The 22,175-nt window shown below is 42.5% G+C and overlaps 1 protein-coding gene across 4 annotated transcripts in view; it reads right to left on the bottom strand.

Annotated features, from left to right (window-relative positions):
• Positions 1 to 5,119: 5,119 nt before the first annotated feature.
• Positions 5,120 to 22,175, bottom strand: part of dym (dymeclin) — a 548,842-nt gene continuing 531,786 nt past the window's right edge. For all 4 annotated transcript variants that reach the window (XM_043718287.2, XM_087990764.1, XM_087990771.1 and 1 more), the window contains one exon: positions 5,120 to 6,109. In XM_043718287.2, coding sequence (XP_043574222.1) covers positions 5,960 to 6,109 — 150 coding nt within the window. In that variant the 3' untranslated portion in view covers positions 5,120 to 5,959. The remainder of the gene's footprint in view (positions 6,110 to 22,175) is intronic.

Below are 22,175 nucleotides of genomic sequence, written 5' to 3'. Positions count from 1 at the left end.
TCATCGTCACTAACATGCAACACTGGAGCCCCCCAGGGGTGCATACTCAGCCCCTTACTGTACTCACTGTATACCCATGACTGCGTCGCCAAATACCAGACTATTGGCATTTACAAGTTTGTTGATGACACCACCATAGTTGGTGGATTCTCAGATGGCGACAAAACAGACTACAGATGGGAGGTGGAAGACCTGGAAAAATGGTGCACTGAGAACAATCTAGCTCTCAATGCCAGCAAAACCAAGGAACTCACTATTGACTTTTGGCAGGGTGTTACTCATGCTCCCCACCCCACCCCCCCCCACCCACCCCCATCCCCTACACACACACACACACATTAGCAGCACAGAGGTGGAACGAGTGGAGAGTGTCAAGCTTCTGGGACTGGTCATCCACAAACTTTATTGGACTCTTCATGTGGACCTGCTGGTTACAAAGGCCCAACAACGTCTCCGGTTCCTCAGGCAGCTGAGGAAATTTGGCATGACAGCGAATACCCTTGCCAACTTTTATAGGTGCGCCATCGAGAGCATTGTCTGGATGTCTCAGTACCTGGTATGGCAACTGTACCATTCAAGATCGGAGATGGTTAGAGTGTAGTAAACTCGGCCCAGACAATCACAAAGGCCAACCTCCCATCTATAGAATCCATCTACCAGGTCCGCAGTTAAGGAAAGGCCGCCAGCATTCTCAAAGATCCATCCCACCCTGGCAGCGTTTTTCTACAACCTCTACCATCGGGGAGAAGGTCCAGAAGCCTGAACACATGCACCAGCCGGTTTCATAACAGTTTCTACCTTACTGTTGTTAGAATACTGAATGGACTTACACACTCTTAACATTCGCCTGTACCTGTGCTTTTGTTTTTGCTGCTGTTTACCTATTATTTACTTATCTATGCTACTTAACTCTGTGATCTGCCTGTATTGCTCACAAGACAAAGCTTTTCACTGTGCCTCGGTACACGTGACAATAAATTCAATTCTATATAGCACTCATGGCAAATGGGATCAAAGGTTAATCGGGAGAAAGCAGGATTAGGCTATTGAGTTGGATGTTCAGCCATGACTGTGATGAATGGCGGAGCAGGCTTGAAGGGCTGAATGGCCTCTTCCTGCTCCTTTCATCTATGTCACGTAAAAGTGGGTTCCAGTCTTCCAAACTTCCAGTTTTTTTAAAATGTGGAAGTTGTGATGTGATCACTAACTAAATTAATGGTCAAAAACCAAATAAAAGCAGCTCAAATTAGTATGCTCTCTATAACCATAGGGTTAATAAAAATTAACCGTATTTAATGGAGTTAGCCAGTATGTATTGAAAAATATAGGCTGCTGGTCAACAGCTTCTTGATTGTAAAGATCTCTATGAGTGTGCATGACAACTTGTATTTATAAGAACATTTAATGAAGAATCTTAGGACATCCTTAACTTTGGCCTGGATGACTTAGGAGCTGGAGTAAGCTGAAGCCATTTAATAGAAGTGGGCAAGGCCTGATTTGTGGATTTCTGGCCCATTCCCATTTCTGGCAATTTTTACTAATGTGGATAAGGGTAAGGCCAGTGAACTGCACACAGCACTGTCACCCTTGTCAGCTCCATTATGGGGTGGGTATTTCAAACCTTCTGCAATCTTGATGGTGCCAAACCAGTTTTGTTAAGACACTTAGTTCATGGCACCTCAGAGGAGTTCTGAACCACACAGAGGAAGCCCTAGTTCTGAGACAGGAACAAGAAAAACAGCCATTAAACAATCTCTTGGAAAAACATTGCTCCTCTCAGCTTCTCATAAAGCAGTCAGTCACGGGCAGTGAAAGTCCAATTCAGGAAACTTTCAATCCATTTCACGCTATATCCACAAAAGCTGTTTGGATAGATGGGCAGAAATCTGGTTTTCCAGATGGACACATTCTTAATACCTGGTTGATCTGCAAGAATGCCTAATGGACTCAAACCTTGGGCTATGCAGAACAGATTACTGATTAGATTACTTACAGTGTGGAAACAGGCCCTTCGGCCCAACAAGTCCACACCGACCCGCCGAAGCGCAACCCACCCATACCCCTACATTTACCCCTTACCTAACACTACGGACAATTTAGCATGGCCAATTCACCTAACCTGCACATCTTTGGACTGTGGGAGGAAACCGGAGCACCCGGAGGAAACCCACGCAGACACGGGGAAAATGTGCAAACTCCACACGGTCGGTCGCCTGAGTTTGTAGAGGAGAGCTACCTTTGTTTGATTGATTTTTTTCAATCTGATCGATTGAAAGAGATCAATCTGATCTTACTCTGAAAACAGCTTGAGCGTTCTTTGAAAAGCCTTTCCAATACCTGTGACCTAAAATGTTTTATAGCTACTTTCTCACCCTCGATAACTTTCATCAGGAGAGATTAGGGAGGCATTGCTGGAAGAACTGTGAGGAAGCCCACCAAGCAAGGTGAGTCCTGGGTTTCTTGGATGGAACAGGTTTGGGCACAGTAGAAGGGAGAGTAAGGACTATGGGGGCAGTGGATATTGGAGCTTAGCTAAGCAGGCACAATGCTGGGGTACAGGCTTGGGGTGCTCCTGATACACGACAGACACCTCTCAAAGCAGGCAATCCTTCTGCTTCTTTCTCACTTTTACAACAACTTAATCAGCACCTCAACACCCATAGAGCAGAGCAACCTAGTTGATTATCTTCTTCACCCTCTTCCACATTACAGTGAGTGGTTCGGGTGAGCAGGAAAGCGATGGATTACACATCTGACGTATCTTACCTGCACTCCCACTGAAAACATGCCTGCCAAGGAGATTATAAAATTCCCTCATGTGTCCATATTCACAAGATTCAGAGATATGAAGTAGAATAAAGCTTTTTCTTTAATACAAGGATTATTGTGTAAGATTAACAGTTTTATAAAATTGTAAAATGAGTTTTTATTTCAAAGAAAAGTTTCAAAGCATGTTTGTAAATGAGGTTTGTTTCTGGAGCATTTTAATGACTTGCCAATGACTCAGGGGTTACATACTTTGTAGAAACTGGAACAGTAGATAACAAAATGGGTTTTTGGGGTAAGAAGAGACCTGGGGGTTATGGAAGGAGGAGGTAGAAGTTGAAGGTTGAAAGACCAGTCATGATTACAATGGGAGAAAGTGAGGACTGCAGATGCTGGAGATCAAAGTTGAGAATGTGGTGCTGGAAAAGCACAGGTCAGGCAGCATTTGAGGAGCAGGAGAATTGGCGTTTTGGACAAAAGCCCTTCATCAGGAATGAACGAATTCCTGATGAAGGGCTTTTTGCCCGAAACGTCGATTCTTCTGCTCCTCGAATGCTGCCTGACCTTCTGTGCTTTTCCAGCAGCACACTCTTGATCATGATTACAATGGGTCAATGTGCCAGCAGATGGGGATGGGCTTTCTATCTTGCCAGCTTTGCCACATGCCTGTCTATATTAGCATTCATTTCAAGGATGCTTGAATGTAAGAGCAGACATGCATTGCTGGGGCTACATAAGGCTCTGGTCAGACTGCATTTGGAATACATTATGAGCAGTTTTGGTCCCAGTATCTAGGGAAAGATTTGTAGGTATTTGGAGAGTGTTCAGAGGAGCTATACAAGAATGATCCCAGGATATATTAGGTGACGTTGAGGACTCTGGGTTAAGACTTGATGGAGTTTAGAAGGATGAGGGGAGATCTAATTGAAACTTACAGAACACTAACAGGAGAAAGCGAGGACTGCAGATGCTGGAGATCAGAGCTGAAAAATGTGTTGCTGGAAAAGCGCAGCAGGTCAAGCAGCATCCAAGGAGCAGGAGAATCGATGTTTCGAGCATAACTGAAGAAGGGCTTATGCCCGAAACGCCGATTCTCCTGCTCCTTGGATGCTGCCTGACCTGCTACGCTTTTCCAGCAATACATTTTTCAGCTCAGAATACTAAGAGGCCTGGCTGGTGTGGATGTGGAGACCTGAGGGCACAGCCTCAGACTGAAGGGATGACTCTTTAGAACAGAGAGGAGGAGGAATTTCAGCAGAGGGTGGTGAATCTGTGGAACTCATTGCAGCAGAGGATGGTGGAGGCCAAGTCACTGAGTGCATTTAGATTAGATTAGATTAGATTACTTACAGTGTGGAAACAGGCCCTTCGGCCCAACAAGTCCACACCGCCCCGCCGAAGCACAACCCACCCATACCCCTACATTTACCCCTTACCTAACACTACGGGCAATTTAGCATGGCCAATTCACCTGACATGCACATCTTTGGACTGTGGGAGGAAACCGGAGCACCCGGAGGAAACCCACGCAGACACGGGGAGAATGTGCAAACTCCACACAGTCAGTCGCCTGAGGCGGGAATTGAACCCGGGTCTCTAGCGCTGTGAGGCAGCAGTGCTAACCACTGTGCCACCGTGCCGCCCACGGTGAGAGATAGATAGTTTCTTAATTAGTAAGGAAATCAAGGATTATCGGGAGAGGGTAGGAGAATGGGGTTGAGAAACGTATGAGCCATGATTGAATGGTTACCAGACTTGATGGGCCAAATGGCCTAATTTTGCTCCTATATCATTTGATCTGCTTATGTAGCTAACTCGGATTGTCTGCAGTCCATGCCCACTTCCCTGACATGAAAACAACGCATGTGTATACCTCCTGGACGGAGACAGGATTGTGGGTTTTGGAAAATGCAAGGCCAGTGGGTGTTAAATTATTGGTCTGAACAGTGGAAGGACTTCCCCTTATTCTGCAAATAGTGTAATGTGATCTTCTTTACCAGACAGATAGGACTTCAGTCTAATGACTCAGTTAAAGCAGCCAAAATGTTCACTTTATAATTTCTGCAATTAAATTAAAAGGCTACAGAAAAACATTCTTCTGTATCTAAATGTTATATGCTGCAGCTTAATGTAAAAAATGGAATGCTTGTCTTTATCACTTGGCAATGTGGTAACACCAACTGTCATTCCTGTTTCCTACGCTATCAAATACTGTGGCAAATAACGTAGACCCTGACCCTCATCTCCAAGACAGCTGGAATCAATTCGAGGAGTAAATGCTAAACTGTTATCCTAATATATGTAACTCTGCACAAAAGTCCAGTGAGGAGTATATATCCACTAAATCAACAAGCGAGATCAAGCATTTATTTTAAGCTAAATTCGTCAATTAAAGCATACATTTCTGAAATCTGACTAGGATACACTTATTGAATTATATCAACTTAGTTTTGTATCTTGTTCATGATTGTGCACATAATAAATATGGCATTTCAAAATGCAATAAATGTATTTTAAAAAGTAAAGTGTTCATTGATGGTACCATCACTGGTTAAGAAGTCAGAAGAGTTGAACAATAACTCGATTGGAAATCATTTGTCCACAGCCTGCACCATTGTCATTATTAAATACATATCTGAATTTCTTCAAGCTTGTACACTAACTAAAACAAAGAAATAACAGGACCTCTGTCTTGGCTGTTATTTACAAGAAATGTTTCTGGATCAGGAATGACAGCAATTCTAAAAATTTTAATTAAACATTATTATAGCCAATAAATGATATTAGTATTCTGAATATATGTGAAGAAACGTGGGTACTCTATTTTATGGGACATTTCTTTCTTTAATGCTGGATTCCACCAATGTTTACTGTACTATTTGCATAAGGGCCTGTTAGGAACAGCCAAAAGTGGGCAAAGTAACTTATTTCGTAGTCAGACTAATGAAGGATATTTGGTGAAAAATTAGTCAAATATAATTATTCCCTTGAAACTATGTTTGGTCTGTTTTTGATGACTTCCAATTTACATGACATCCGTGAATTCCATTCACCCTGTCCAAAGAAATTACTCCTTAATGTGGATGTAGACCACACAAAAATTGGATGAAAGCTTCTTATTCTCCTTGTGAAACTGTTATTTTAACATTTGCCCATTCCCACCCTCCAAACAATCATCACAAAACACAGGTGCTCAGCCAGAGTCCATTGTAAACAGCTGAACTTGCTGTGGATTCCAATATAGTTCCGCCGTTGTGTTATAAGCCAAGGACCAAATATACGGAACAAAAAACTCCTCTGGTTGCTCCTCTTCAACATACTTGAACTTCAGTTCTGGGAATTTCTGTCAAAGAAAGATGAAATTAGAAATGAATAACTACATATTAAACTTTTTTATTAGGCTCCCTTAACAAATCAATTTTGAACAAGAATCACTTCATCTCTTTTCCAGTCTCCAATTTTTTCCTTAGAGAGCCAAGAGTTGAAGCAATGCAACTGCTGAGCCCATTCAACACTTTTAAAATAAGCATTCCTTACTTCTATTTTCTGTCCCGCACCATATATTGCACTCACTCACACAGCTATACATACACTGGATATGATGCCCTATTTTGATTCTGCTCTACATGTGACAAAGTCAGTCAACAGATTTATAGTCATTTGAGTTGGGAAAAAGGATGAAAGGTTTGATCTCACATTCTCTCTTCATAGACTGTATTCCTTTCTTCATTGTATACACACACATATATATAATTTAGCAGTGAGAGTAGGCCATCTTCTATAGATTCAGGATCAGTTCCTGCGGATTGGAGGGTGGCTAATGTTGTCCCACTTTTTAAGAAAGGAGGGAGAGAGAAAACAGAATTATAGACCAGTTAGTCTGACCTCAGTGGTGGGAAAATTGCTGGAGTCAATTATAAAGGACGAAATTACGTCACATCTGGATAGCACTAACAGGATAGATCAGAGTCAGCATGGATTTATGAAGGGGAAATCATGCTTGACTAATGTTCTGGAATTTTTTTAAGGATGTAACTCTGAAGATGGACAAGGGAGATTCAGTGGATGTAATATACCTGGACTTTCAGAAAGCCTTTGATAAAGTCCCACAGAGGAGGATAGTGAGCAAAATTAGGGCACATGGTATTAGGGGCAAAATACTGACTTGGATTGAAAATTGGTTGGCTGACAGGAGCCAAAGAGTAGTGATAAATGGCTCCCTTTCGGAATGGCAGGCGGTGACCAGTTGTGTGCCGCAGGGATCAGTGCTGGGACCGCAGCTTTTTACAATGTACATTAATGATATAGATGAAGGTACTAAAAGTAATATTAGCAAGTTTGCTGATGACACAAAGCTGGGTGGCAGGGTGAAATGTGAGGAGGATGTTAGGAGAATACAGGGTGACCTGGACTGGCTAGGTGAGTGGACGGATGCATGGCAGATGCAGTTTAATGTGGATAAATGTGTGGTTATCCACTTTGGTGGCAAGAACAGGAAGGCAGATTACTACCTAAATGGAGTCATGTTAGGTAAAGGGGCAGTACGAGATCTAGGTGTTCTTGTACATCAGTCAATGAAAACAAGCATGCAGGTACAGCAGGCAGTGAAGAAAGCTAATAGCATGCTGGCCTTCATAATAAGAGGAATTGAGTACAGAAACAAAGAGGTTCTTCTGCAGCTGTACAGGGCCCTGGTGAGACCGCACCTGGAATATTGTGCGTAGTTTTGGTCTCCAAATTTGAGGAAAGACATCCTGGCTATTGAGGGAGTGCAGCATAGGTTCACGAGATCAACTCCCTGAATGGCGGGACTATCTTACGCTGAAAGATTGGAGCGACTGGGCTTGTATACGCTTGAGTTTAGAAGGCTGAAAGGGGATCTGATTGAGACATATAAGATTATTAAAGGATTGGACACTCTAGAGGCAGGAAGCATGTTTCTGCTGATGGATGAGTCCCGAACCAGAGGACACAGCTTAAAAATAAGGGGTAGGCCACTTAGAATAGACTTGAGGAGAAACTTCTTCACCCAGAGAGTGGTGGGTGTATCGAATGCTCTGCCCCAGAAGGCTGTGGAGGCCAAGTCTCTGGATACTTTCAAGAAAGAGTTTGATAGAGCTCTTAAGGTTAGTGGAATCAAGGGTTATGGGGATAAGGCAGGAACAGAATACTAATTGAGGATGATCAGCCACGATCATAATGAATGGTGGGGCTGGCTCGAAGGGCAGAATGGCCTACTCCTGAACCTATTGTCTATTGGGGCCCTTTAACCCATTTCAGCAATTGATAACATCATGACTGATCTGTGGTCTCAACTTCACTTTCCTAGCTTTCACTAATACTCCTCGACTCCCTTGCTAGTTAAAAATCTGAGTGATTTTTAAGCTTAGCCAGCTGGATGGATGGCTGGTTTACAAAGCAGTCTGACTCCAACAGCATGGGTTCAATTCCTGTACTGGCTGAAGTCATCATGAAGGTCCCATTTTCTCGACCTTGCCCCTCGTCTGAGGTGAGGTGACTCTCATAGTAAATTCACCACCAATTGGGACTAGAGAAATTTTACCTGACCCAGTTGACAATCTATCTAACTTTACCTTAAAAATACTCAATAACCCTGTGTCCACTGCTGTCTGGAACAAGGTTGCACAGACCCCATGACCTTTTCTCGTAAGGTAACCTTCCCATATCTTGGAACCTACTATGAACTTCTTCAATACAATTATTTCCTAATAAGAAGCCTAAACCAGCACTCTTTATGTGGTCTTACCAACGCCCTATTGAACTATACCAAGACACCATTATTTTTATCTTCTACTGATAAGAACATATGAACTAGGAGCAGTTTGGCCCTTCGAGCCTGCTCAGCTATTCAATAAGATCATGGCTGATCTTTTGTTGCCTCCACTTACCTGCCCTCTCACTGTAATCCTAAATTCCTTCACTGTTCAAAAAAGTATCTATCTTAGCCTTAAAAACATTTCTGAATTAGCATCAACTACTTCACTGGGCAGGGAACTCCATAGATTCACAATCCTTTGGGTGAAGAAGTTCCTTCTCAATTCAGTCCTAAACCTGCTGCCCCTAATTTTGAGGCTATGCCCTCTTGTCCTAGTTACACCTGCCAGAGGAAACATCCTCTAAGTCTATCTCATCTATTCCCTTCATAATTTTATATGTTTCTAGAAGATCCCCCCTCATTCTTCTGAATTCCAATGAAGATAATCCATGTCTACTTAGTCTCTCCTCATAAGCTAACCCCCTCTACTCCGAAATCAACCTAGTGAATCTCCTCTGCACCCCCTCCAGTGCCAGTACATCCTTTCTCAAGTAAGGAGACCAAAATTGCATACAGTACTCCAGGTGTGGCCTCACCAGCACCCTGTATAGCAGCAACATAACCACCCTGCTTTTAAACTTAATCCCTTTAGCAATGAAGGACAAAATTCCATTTGCCTTCCTAATTATCTTTTGTACCTACAAACTAAAGTTCTGTGATTCATGCAGGAGGACACCTAGGTCCCTCTGTTGCATGCTACAACCTTTTACCATTTAAGTAATAGCCCTTTTTACTGTTATTCCGGCCAAAAATTGATGACTTCACATTTATTTACATTGTATTCCATCTGCCAGACTTTTGCCCACTCCTGTGCAAAATTTCACAGTCCTCTGCATACTTTGCTTTAGCACTCATCTTAGTGTCATCTGCAAACTTTGACACACCACACGACATCCCCAATTCCAAATCATCTATGTAAATTATGAATACTTGCAGTCCCAACACTGATCCCTGAGGCACACCACTAGTTACTGATTGCCAGCCAGAATAACACTCACTTATCCCCACTCTTTGCTTCCTGTTAGTCAACCAATCCTCTATCCACGCTAATACATTGCTCATTACACTTTGCATCTTTATCTTATGCAGCAGCCTTTTGTATTGTCAAAGGCCTTTTGGAAATCAAGGTACACCACATCTACTGGGTCCCCGTTGTTCAGTGTCTGTAATGTCTTCACAGAATTCCAAAAGATTTGTTAAGCTTGCCTTCATGAACCCATGCTGCGTCTGCCCAACAGGACAATTTTGATTGAGATGCCATACTATTTTTTCCTTGATAACAGACTCAAGCATCTTCCCCACTACAGAGATTAAGCTAACCAGTCTATAATACTCCATAGGAGTATTCCTGAAGAAGGGCTTATGCCCAAAACGTCGATTCTCCTGTTCCCTGGACGCTGCCTGACCTGCTGCGCTTTTCCAGCAACACATTTTCAGCTATAATACTCCATATTTTTGTCTACACCCTTTTTAAACAGTGGCGTCACATTGCTGTTTCCCAATCTGCTGGAACTGCCCCAGAGTCCAGCGAATTTTGGAAAATTACCACAGTGCACTTGCTAGTTCTCCTGCTATCTCTTTTAGTACCCTGGGTTGCATTCCATCAGAGCCAGGAGACTTGCCTATCCTTAGCTCTATTATCTTGCTCAACACTACCTCTTCCGTGATAATGCTTGTTTCCAGGTCCTCACCTATCTTCGTCTCTTTATCAATTACTGGCATGTTATTAGTGTCCTTTGTTATGAAGACCGCCACAAAATACCTGTTCAACGCCTCAGCCATTTCATCTTATCCCATGATTAAATGCCCCTTCTCATCCTTGAAAGGACCAACATTTACTATTGCCATTCTTTTTGGTTTTATATATTTATAGAAACATTTGCTATTTGTCTTTATATTCTGAGCTAGTTTTTTTCTCATGTTCTATCTTCTAGTTTCTCACTGATCTTGGCCACTTTGTATACCTTCTCTTTCAATTTGATAGCCTTCCTTATTTCCTCACATACATGTGGCAGATTAGCCCCTTTCTAACAATCTTTCCTTTTCACTGGAATATACTTATGCTAAGCACTTTGAAAAATTGCTTTGAAAGTCCTCCATTACTTGTCAACTGTCCCACCATAATGTCTTTGTTTACAGTCTACTTTAGATAACTCTTCCCTCACCCTATTGTAGTCTCCCTTGTTCAAGCACAGGACCCTGGTATTGCATTTTACCTTGACTCTCTCCATCTGTATTCTAAATTCAACCATACTGTGATCACTTCTTCCAAGAGGATCCCTAACTATGAGGTCATTAGTTATTCCTGTCTCATTACACAGGACCAGATCTAGGATAGCTTGCTCCCTCATCGGTTCCATTACATACTGTCCAAGAAAACTATCACGGATACACTTAATGAACTCCTCCTCAAGACCACCCTGACTGAGCTGGTTCGACCAATCTACAATTATCCCCATGATAATTGCTGTACCATTTTTACAGGCATTAATTATTTCTTTCTTTGCCCACCCCAATGTAGTATTATTTGGGGGCCTATAGACAATGCTATCAGTGACATTTTATAGAGTCATTGAGATGTACAGCATGGAAACAGACCCTTCGGTCCAACCCGTCCACGCCGACCAGATATCCTAACCCAATCTAGTCCCACCTGCCAGCACCCGACCCATATCCCTCCAAACCCTTCCTATTCATATACCCGTCCAAATGCCTCTTAAATGTTGCAATTGTACCAGCCTCCACCACATCCTCTGGCAGCTCATTCCATACACGTACCACCCTCTGCGTGAAAAAGTTGCCCCTTAGGTCTCTTCTTTATCTTTCCCCTCTCAACCTAAACCTATGCCCTCTAGTTCTGCACTCCCCGACCTCAGGGAAAAGACTTTGCCTATTTGTCCTATTTATGCCCCTCATAATTTTGTAAACCTCTATAAGGTCACCCCTCAGCTTCCGACGCTCCAGGGAAAACAGACCCAGCCTGTTCAGCCTCTCTCTGCAGCTCAGATCCTCCAACCCTGGCAACATCCTTGTAAATCTTTTCTGAACCCTTTCAAGTTTCACATCTTTCCGATAGGAAGGAGATCAGAATTGCGCGCAATATTCCAACAGTGGCCTAACCAATGTCCTGTACAGCCGCAACATGACCTCCCAACTCCTGTACTCAATACTCTGACCCATAAAGGAAAGCATACCAAAATTTTCTTCCTAGAATTTCTAATTTCCACCCAAATTGATTCAACCTTATTCTCCATAAAACCTGTATCATCTGTCAGCGTTGCCCTGATGTCATCCTTGAAAATCAGAGCTATACCACCTCCCTTACCTTGCTGTCTGTCCTTCCGAATAGTCTGATACCCCTGGATACTTAACTCCTAGTCATGACCATCCTGTAATTATGTCTCTGTAATGGCAACTAAATTATATTCATTTGCAATGATTTGTGCTGTTAACTCACTGATCTTATTATTGCTATGAGCATTCAGGTAAAGTGCTCTTACACTCGTTTTTGTCCCCTCATGATTTCCAACATCTCTAACAATATCCCCTGAGTTATCCTTCCTTTTCACTTCTTTTATAGTCTGCCTTGGAGTTAAATCCTCTTGCAGACATGCTAACAGGCTGCTTACCTTTTTATTTACCATCATACTGCCTGTCGTTTTCCCCTTCCCTTCCTCCCAACTCACTAGTTTAAAGTCCTAGTGACAAACCTATTTATCATTTTCGCGAGAATACCAATTCCAGATCAGTTTAGGTTAAGACCGTCCCATCGGTACAGATCCCTCATGTTTCAAAACTGATGTCAAAGTCCCATGAAATGGAAACCCTCTTTCCCACATCACTCCTTTAGACAGATGTTTACTTCTCTAATTTTCTTACTCCTAAGCCAATTTGCATATGGCTCAGGTAGCACTTGGAGATTACTACCCTTGAGGACCTGTTCCTAGTGCTTGACAATCTCCAGTTCCTCCTTCCCAGCCTTGTCTATGTTGTTTGTACTAATGTGGACCAGAACAACTGGATTATTGTCCTCCCACTCCAATATTCCCCTTGTAATAAACAATAATATTCAACTTGCCTTCCTGACAACTTGCTGAACTTATGTACCAACTTTTAAGAACTCAAGCAGGGAGCTGGGAGAGCAAGAAGGGGCCATGAAATGACCTTGGCAAGTAGGGTTAAAGAGAATCCTAAGACATTCTATACATACATTACAAACAACAGGAGAATGAGGCAGAAGGTAGGTCCACTCAAGTATAAAAAAAAGGGAACTTGTGCTTGGACACAGAGGATGTGGGTGAGACTCTAAATGAATATTTTGCATTGGTATTCACCCAGGAGAAGGATATGGAGGATAGTGAAATTAGTGTGGAGCACGCTGATATGCAAAGGGAATTTGAGATCAAGAAAGAAGTGGTGTTGAATTGCTTGAAGAGCATTAAGTTTGATAAGTCCCCAAGTCCCGATGGTATCTATCCCAGGTTATTGAGAGAAAGAGGAGATTCCTGGGGCCTTGACCAAGACCTACATATCCTTGCTAGCCACTGGGGTGCCCTGGGAGACTGGTGAGTAGCTAATGTTGTTCCTCAGTTCAAGGAGGGAAATAGAGGTAATCCAGGAAAGTACAGACCAGGGAATCTTACATTGAGGGTTGGGAAACGATTGGAAAGTATTCTTAGGGATAGGATTTAGATGCATTTGGAAAAACACTGCCTAAATTAGGGAGTCAGCATGGCTTTGTGTGGGGCAAGTTACATCTTACATCATTAGGTGGCTTAGAGCATCGCGGATAAGGTTTTGGGATCCTTTAGGGAGAGGGGTAGATGCCCCAAGTCGTGGTCCACATAGGCACCAACGACATAGGGAGGAAAAAGGATGGGGATGTAAGGAAAAAATGCAAGCAGCTAGAGTGGAAGCTTAGAGCTAGAACAAACAGAGTTGTTATCTCTGGTTTGTTACCCGTGCCACGTGCTAGCAAGGTGAGGAATAGGGAGGGAGAGCAACGTGGCTACAGGGATGGTGCAGTTGCGAAGGATTCGTTTACCTGGATAATTGGGGCTCATTCTGGGGTAGGTGGGATCTCTACAAATGGAATGGTCTACACCTGAACCAGAGGGGTACCAATATTCAGGCAAGACATTTGCTAATGCTCTTCAAGATGGTGTCTTTAGTCTGTATGCAAGGATACTAGTGATAGCGGGTCATGTTGTTTTGTGGATAGTTGATGTTCATGTATCTTGGTGGCTAGTCAACTAGCCACAAAAAGACATGATCCACTATCACTAGTACCCTTACATACAGATGAAAAGGGATACCACATCCATCCTAGGATAGGCAAAATAGAAACACACATGAGAATTCCGAGAAGCATGGCATTGTAACCGGAACTCCATTAATAAACACAGCGATTTGGATCTCATCTACCATCCTCTGAGAAAAAGAACCAGAACTGATACTACCCACTATAAGAAACCAAGACATACATAGAAAGCAGGACGAAACACCAGCGCTTCACTGGAGGCTCACTGATAATGTTACCTAGCATGGTGACAAAATGTCTGAAAATGAACCTTCCAGCTCAGCAAGCAAACTTACATCCAGATTAGGCAAGATTTAGGCTGCATAGGATGGGGAAGGAAACTGCAGGGGATGGACACAACTGAAATGTGGAGCTTGGACAAGGAACAGCTACTGCGTGTCCTTGGTAAGTATGTACCTGTTAGGCAGGGAGGAAGTGGTCGAGCGAGGGAACTGTGGTTTACTAAAGAAGAAGAGGAAACAGAGGCTTATATAAAGATAAGGCATGAAGGCTCAGCTAGGGTGCTTGAGAGAAACAAGTTAGCCAGGAAGGACCTAAAGAGAGAGTTGAGAAAAGCCGGTAGGGGACATGAGACGTCTTGTCAGATAGGATCAAGGAAAACCCTAAAGCTTTCTATAGGTATGTCAGGAATAAAAGAATGACTAGAGTAAGATTAGGGCCAAACAAAGACAGAACTGGGAAGTTGTGCTTGTAGTCCGAACATATAGGAGAGGTACTAAATGAATATATTTTGTCAGTATTCACACTGGAAAAAGACAATATTGTCGAGGAGAATGGTGAGGTACAGGCTATTAGACTGGACAGGATTGAGGGTCATAAGGTGGAGGTGTTAGCAATTTTGGCAAGTGTGAAATTAGATAAGTCCCCCGGGTCAGATGGGATTTATCCCAGGATTCTCTGGGAAGCTAGGAAGGAGATTGCAGAGCGTTTGGTATTGATCTTTATGTCATCATTGTCTGCAGGAATGGTGCCAGAAGACTGGAGGGTAGCAAATGTTGTCCTCTTGTTCAAGAAGGGGAGTAGAGACAATCCTCGTAATTATCGACCTGTGAGCTTTACTTCAGTGGTGGGTAAAGTGTTGGAAAGGAATTTAAGAGATAGGATTAATAATCATCTAGAAAGGAATAGTTTGATTACAGATAGTCAACAAGGTTTTGCGAAGGGTAGCTTGTGCCTCACGAACCTTGAGAAGGTGACCAAACAGGTGGATGAGGGTAAAGCGGTCGATATGGTGTATATGGATTTCAGTGAAGTATTTGATAAAGTTCACCACAGTAGGCTATTGCAGAAAATAGAAGCATGGGATTGAGGGCGATTTGGTGATTTAGTGGTTTAGATCAGAAATTGGCTAGCTTAAGAAGGTGGCGATTGATGGGAAATGTTCATCCTGGAGTTCATTTACTAGTGGTGTACCGCGAGGATCTGTTTTGGTGCCACTGTTGTTTGCCATTTTCATAAATGATCTGCATTAGGGTCAGCTAATTTGCAGATGACACTGAAGTCTGTGGAGTTGTGGATAGTGCGGAAGGATGTTGCAGTTTATAGAGGGGCAGAGTTAAGCTGCAGAGCTGGGTTGAGAGGTGGCAAATGGAGTTTAATGCGGAAAGGTGTGAGGTGATTCACTTTGAAAGGAGTAACAGGAATACAGAGTACTGAGCTAATGGTAAGATTCGTGGTAGTGTGGATGAGCAGAGAGATCTTGGTGTCCATTTGCATAGATATCTGAAAGTTGCCACCCAGGTTGTTAGGTGGTATAGAGAGGGTTAGGTTTTATTGGTAGAGGGATTGGGTTTTGCAGCCATGAGGTCATGTTGCAGCTGTACAAAACTGATGTGGCCACATTTGGAGTATTGCATACAGTTCTGGTCACTGCATTACTGGAAGGATGTGGAAGCATTGGAAAGGGTGCACAGATTTACCAGGATGTTGCCTGGTATGGAAGGTAGGTCTTATGAGGAAAGGCTGTGGGACTTGAGGCTGTTTTCATTAGAGACAAGAAGGTTAAGAGGTAACTTAATAGAGACATACAAGATGATCGGAGGATTACATAGGGTGGACAGTGAGAGCCTTTTGCCTTGGATGGTGATGGCTTGCATGAGGGGACATAGCTTTAAATTGAGAGGTGACAGATATCAGTGCATTCAGTGTAGTAAGGGCATGGAATGTCCTGCCTGCAACAATAATAGACTTGCCAGCTTTAAATGGTCATTTGATAAACATATGGATGATAATTGAATAGTGTAGGTTAGATGGACTTCAGATTAGTTTCACAGGTTGGCGCAACATTAAGGGCCAAAGGGCCTGTACTGCGCACTAATGTTCTACTAACTTAATTGAACTTATCAAGGACATGACGAAGGTGGTTGATGAGGGTAGAGTAGTGGATGTTGTACATGGATTTTTCTAAGGCTTTTGGCAATTTCCCTCGTGATGGGCGGCACGGTGGCACAGTGGTTAGCACTGCTGCCTCACAGCGCCTGAGACCCGGGTTCAATTCCCGCCTCAGGCGACTGACTGTGTGGAGTTTGCACGTTCTCCCCGTGTCTGCGTGGGTTTCCTCCGGGTGCTCCGGTTTCCTCCCACAGTCACAAAGATGTGCAGGGCCAGGTGAATTGACCATACTAAATTGCCCGTAGTGTTAGGTAAGGGGTCAATGTAGGGGTATGGGTGGGTTGCGCTTCGGCGGGTCGGTGTGGACTTGTTGGGCCGAAGGGCCTGTTTCCACACTGTAATCTAATCTAATCTAATTGAGAGCACGGTTGTGTCCCTTGAGGCTCATCCAGCAGATCAAGATGCATAGGATCCACAGTGATTTGGTTGCTTGGATTCAGAAATTGGCTTGCCCATAGAAGCAGAGGGTAGTGGTGGAAGGGTGTTTATCTGGCTGAAGGTCTGTGATTAGTGGTGCTCTGCAGGGATCCCTACTGGGACATCTGCTGTTTGTGATATTTATAAATGACTTGGATGAAAATGTAGATAGAAAATACAGATCACACAAAGATTGGTAGAATTGTAGAAAGTTGCCAAAGTATACAGCGAGATATAGATCAGTTGCAGATTTGGGCAGAGAAATGGCAGACGGGGTTTAATCTGGGTAAGTGTGAGGTGCTGCACTTTGGGAGATCAAATGTTAAGAAAGAAGACACAGTCAAAGGCAGGACCTTGAAAAGCATGAATGCACAGCGGGATCTTGGGGCTCAAGTCCACACAAGTAGGTGGGGTGATAAAGACGATGTATGGCATGCTTGCCTTTATTGGTTGGGGAACTGAGTACAAGAGTCAGAATGTCATTTTGCAGCCTTATAAGACTTTGGTTAGGCCATAGTTTGAATACTACATTCAATTCTGGTTGGAACATTACAGGAAGGATGTGGAGGTTTTGGAGAGGGTGCAGAAGAGGTTTACCAGGATGCTGCCTGGTTAGAAGGTATAAACTATGAGGAGAGGCTATAAAAATTTGGGTTGTTTTCTCTGGAGCAGTAGAAGCTGAGGGAAGACTTGATGAAAATCTATAAAATTATGAGATACATACATAGGATTGACAGTCAGAATATTTATCCCAGAGTTGAAATATTTAATACTAGGGGTCATTTAAGGTCAGAGGGGAAAGTTCAAAAGAGAGTCACAGGTGAGGCGCCAGAAGACTGGAGGCTGGCTAATGTGTGGCACCACTATTTAAGAAAGGTGGTAAGGAAAAGCCAGGGAACTATAGACCGGTCAGCCTGACATCAATGGTGTGCAAGTAGTTGGAGGGAACCCTGAGGGACAGGATTTACATGTATTTGGAAATGCCAGGATTGATTAGGGATAGTCAGCATGGCTTTGTGCATGGGAAATCATACCTCAACCGGGTTGAGTCTTTTGAAACAGTAACAAAGAGAACTGATGAGGGGACAGCGGTAGACTGGTTAGCAAGGTTAGATCTCAGGAAATATAGGGAGAACTAGCCATTTGGATACAAAACTGGCTCAAAAGTAGAAGACAGAGGGTGGTGGTGGAGGGTTGCTTTTCAGACTGGAGGCCTGTGACCAGTGGTGTGCCATAAGGATCGGTGCTGGATCCACTACTTTTTGTCATTTATATAAATGATTTGGATGTGAGCATAAGAGGTATTGTTAGTAAGTTTGCAGATGACACCAAAATTGGAGGTGTAGTGGACAGTGAAGGAGGTTACCTCAGAGTATAACAGGACCTTAATCAGGTGGGCTAATGGGCTGAGGAGTGGTAGATTGAGTTTAATTTAGATAAATGCAAAGTGCATTTTGGAAAAGCAAATCAGAGTGAGACTGATACACTTCATGCTAAGTTTCTGGGAAGTGCTGCTGAACAAAGGGACTTTGGAGTGCAGGTTCATAGTGCCTTGAAAGTAGAGTTGCAGGTAGATAGGATAATGAAGGCGGTGTTTGATATGCTTTCCTTTATTGATCAGAGCATTGAGTATAGGAGTTGGGAAGTTATGTTGCGGCTATACAGAACATCTGTTAGGCCACTTTTGGAATATTGCGTGCAATTCTGGTCTCCTTCCTATCGGAAGGATGTTGTGAAATTTAAAAGGGTTCAGAAAAGATTTACAAGGATGTTGCCAGAGTTGGAGGATTTGAGCTATAGAAAGAGGCTGAATAGGTTGGGGCTGATTTCCCTGGAGCATTGGAGGCTGAGGGGTGACCTTATAGAGGTTTATAAAATCATGAGGGGCATGGATAGGATAAATAGACAAGTCTTTCCCTGGGGTGGAGGAATAGAGGGCATAGGTTTAGGTTGAGAAAGGAAAGATATGAAAGGGACCTAAGAGGCAACATTTTCACACAGAGGTTGGTACGTATATGCAATTAGCTGCCAGAGGAAGTGGTGGAGGCTGGTATGATTACAGCATTTAAAAGGCATCCGGATGAGTATTTGAATAGGGAGGGTTTAGAGGGATATGGACCACATGCTGGTAAATGGTACTAGATTAAGTTAGGATATCTAATCGGCATGGACGAGTTGGACCAAAGGGTCTATTTCCATGCTGTACATCTCTATGAGATGTGCAAGGCATGTTTTTTTCAATAGGGTGGTAAATATCTGGAATGCACTGCCATGGGTTGTGGTGGAGGCAGATATGATAGGGGCAGTTATGGGACTTTTAGATAAGCAGATGAATATGCAAGGGATGGAGGGGTATGGAACATGGCAAAAGTGAGGACTGTAGATGCCGGAAACCAGAGTTTAGATCAGAGTGGTGCTGGAAAAGCACAGCAGGTCAGGCAGCATCCGAGGAGCAGGAAAATCGACATTTCGGGCAAATGGGCCGACAGAAGGAATTAGTTTAATTTGGCGTCATGTTCAACACAACATCTTGGGCTGAAGAGCCCGTTCTTGTGCTTTTCTGCTCTACATACTTTGTGATTCATGTATCAGGGCATCCAAATCCCTCTGTACTGCAGAGATCGGCAATCTCTCTGCATTCAAATAATATGCTGTTTTACCTGTTAAAGAAGGTAAGTACTTTTTTTTTGTGCTCCAACTGCTAAATGTTTGCCCACTCAATGGCCTATATATATCCTTTTTCAAACTCATTATATCCTCTTCACACAACACCAGGTTATAGTCCAACAGGTTTATTTGGAAGACTAGCTTTTGGAGCGTTGCTCCTTCACAGCTGCCTGATGAAGCAGTGCTCCGAAAGCTAGTGCTTCCAAATAAGCCCATTTATACACAACTTTTCAAGTCCTCAGAATACTCTAAATTATTTCACAGCTATTTAATTAATTTTAAACGTGCCTCAAATATGACATCCAATTATTATACATAAAATGTCAGGCAAGATGTGAAGTAAATGTAAAGTTAGAGATAGAGAATGTTTTCAAAGCCAGCAGGAATTCCTGTCTCCTAACAGCGCTGTGGAAACTTTATGCTCAAGAATGTGTTCTTCAGACCTAAGTAGGGCATGAACCCACGTCTTTCTGAATTCCCACTCCAAAAGATCATAAAACCGTAAGAAATAGGAACAGAATTTGTACTTGCAGAATTACATTTTACTTTGCTCAAAAACTGCATGAATCCATGTAAGATTCTGTAAATCCGTTTTTTAGATTAGAATAAGTCTGGCCATTGTGGCACAGAGGGAATTAACACCTTCAATACCTTATCTGGGCCGACATGACTCCAATTGTTAAAGTGCACTTGAGAATGTAATTTTTAAAAAACGTTTTGCGATTTACATATGAAAGAACCAAAACCAACAAGGTCATTCTAAAAGATGAGACTTAACAAACAATCCGGGTATTTTTCAATCTATAATTTCAGTTACATCACACTATAAGCTTTTGCTATAAATTCTGTGTCTAACAATCTTATTCTCCACAATCACCTGATGATGGAGCAGTGCTTCGAAAGTTAGTGCTTCCAAATAAACCTGTTGGACTATAACCTGGTGTTGTGTGATTTTTAACTTTGCCCACCCCAGTCCAACACCGGTGTCTCCAAATCATGAATAAATTGTGTTTTGCTCAATCTCAAGTGGTTTGATCAGTCGCCTTGTTTCTGGAGCAGGCACTTCATATTTCCCTTTAAAACTAAGGAAAAGTTAGGGTCTGGGGTACCTTCTTAAAATATTTTGAGGGGGTCTGGTCTGGTCCATAACACTCTCCCATCCTAAGGAAAAGACCTTTGCTATTCACTTTATCTATGCCCCTCATGATTAACCTCTATAAGGTCACCCCTCAACCTCCTGCGCTCCAATGAAAAAAATCCCAACCTATCCAGCCTCTCCCTATAACTCAAACCCTCCGGTCCTGGCAAGATGCTGTTAAATCTTTTTTGATCCAATCTCTGTAATCTGTTCATATGCCTCTCACAACCTGACTTTCCACCTATTCTAGTGTTGTCTGCAAATTTGGCTACACTACAGTACTTCTTCCAAGTCATTAATATATATTGTAAACAATTGCGGTCCCAGCACTGATGGCTGTGGAACCCCACCAGTCACAGGTTGCCAACCTGAAAAAGAACCCCTTATCCACACCCCGGTTGCTGCATACCAGCCAATTCTCTACCCTTGCCAATATACTACCTCCAACATCGTGTACTCTTATCTCATGACGTAACTTTTTTTGAGGTACTTTGTTAAACGCTTCTGGAAGTCCAAGCCCTACTACTGAAATAAGTCAGTATTTGAATGGGAGCAATTGGTGACATGATTCCAGACCTAATCTTGCGATGTCTTGGTTGCAATTTAACAGCCTGAGAAGTTCCCATTTACAGCTATATAGTTAACTAAAAATTAAGAAACAATCTACTACTGTCCTACTATGTCCTACTTCTGAGATCATTTAATCATTAATGAACAAGCTAGAACTTTGCCAAAAACTTTCAGAAAATCCAAATATAAAATTGATTGAATTCCTTCTGTCTATTAACAAGTCAACAGTTTTGGAATAAGGTAAAGTTTTTGAAGGTTTAAGCACTAGTCCAATGAAAGTAGTTTAATAGTTGAATAATCATTGCTTTCCATTTTCAATCATCTGGAACTTCTCCCGAATATATCTAAATTACAAAAATATTTGTTAAAGCTTCCTTGATACAAATATATGAACATACAAATTAGGAGCAGGGATAGGCTAGGTCAGCCCCTTAATACCTGCTCTGCCATTCAATAACCCCCTGATCGGGGGTTCAACTTCATATTCCCATCTACCCTCGATGACCTTTGGCTTACTTGTAATTCAAGAATCTATTTAACCTATGCCTTAGAAATACTAAAGACTTTATGGAATCTTTATAGAAGAATGTTTGTGAAAGAATTTCAAACAGCTACAACCTTTTCCATCTCTCAGATGAAAAACCACTTCTTTTTAAACTGCATCTCTCGTTCTAGTCTCTCAAACAAGGGGAACATCCTTTCAGCATCCATCACGTCAAATTCTCTCAGGATTTTATATGTTGCAATAGGATAAGAACAGAAGAGCATTAGAAATAGGCCTTTTAGAAGTAGAAGTAGGCCTTTTAACTCTTGAAGTCCACTCTGCCATTCAATGAGATTGTGGCTGTGCTTCTTCTTAACACCTACAATTTAAATACCCATCCTCATATCTCTTGATGTTTATAAAATGTAGAAATCTATCAATTCCTGGCTATCAATACATGAAACAATTGAATCTTCATAGCCCTCTAGGGCAGATAATTCCACATTCAATAAGACCATAAGAAATAGGGCCATTCGGCCCCTTGGGCCTGCTCTGCTATTCAACAGGATTATTCAACGGCATCCCT

The sequence above is a fragment of the Chiloscyllium plagiosum genome, unplaced genomic scaffold, assembly GCF_037043375.1.
Source record: "Chiloscyllium plagiosum isolate Xiang-an unplaced genomic scaffold, Cpla_swu_hap1 HiC_scaffold_1, whole genome shotgun sequence".
NCBI classification, from domain to species: Eukaryota; Metazoa; Chordata; class Chondrichthyes; order Orectolobiformes; family Hemiscylliidae; genus Chiloscyllium; species Chiloscyllium plagiosum.
The sequence above is the reverse complement of the archived record's forward strand: the minus strand, read 5'-3'. Positions and strand labels throughout refer to the sequence as shown.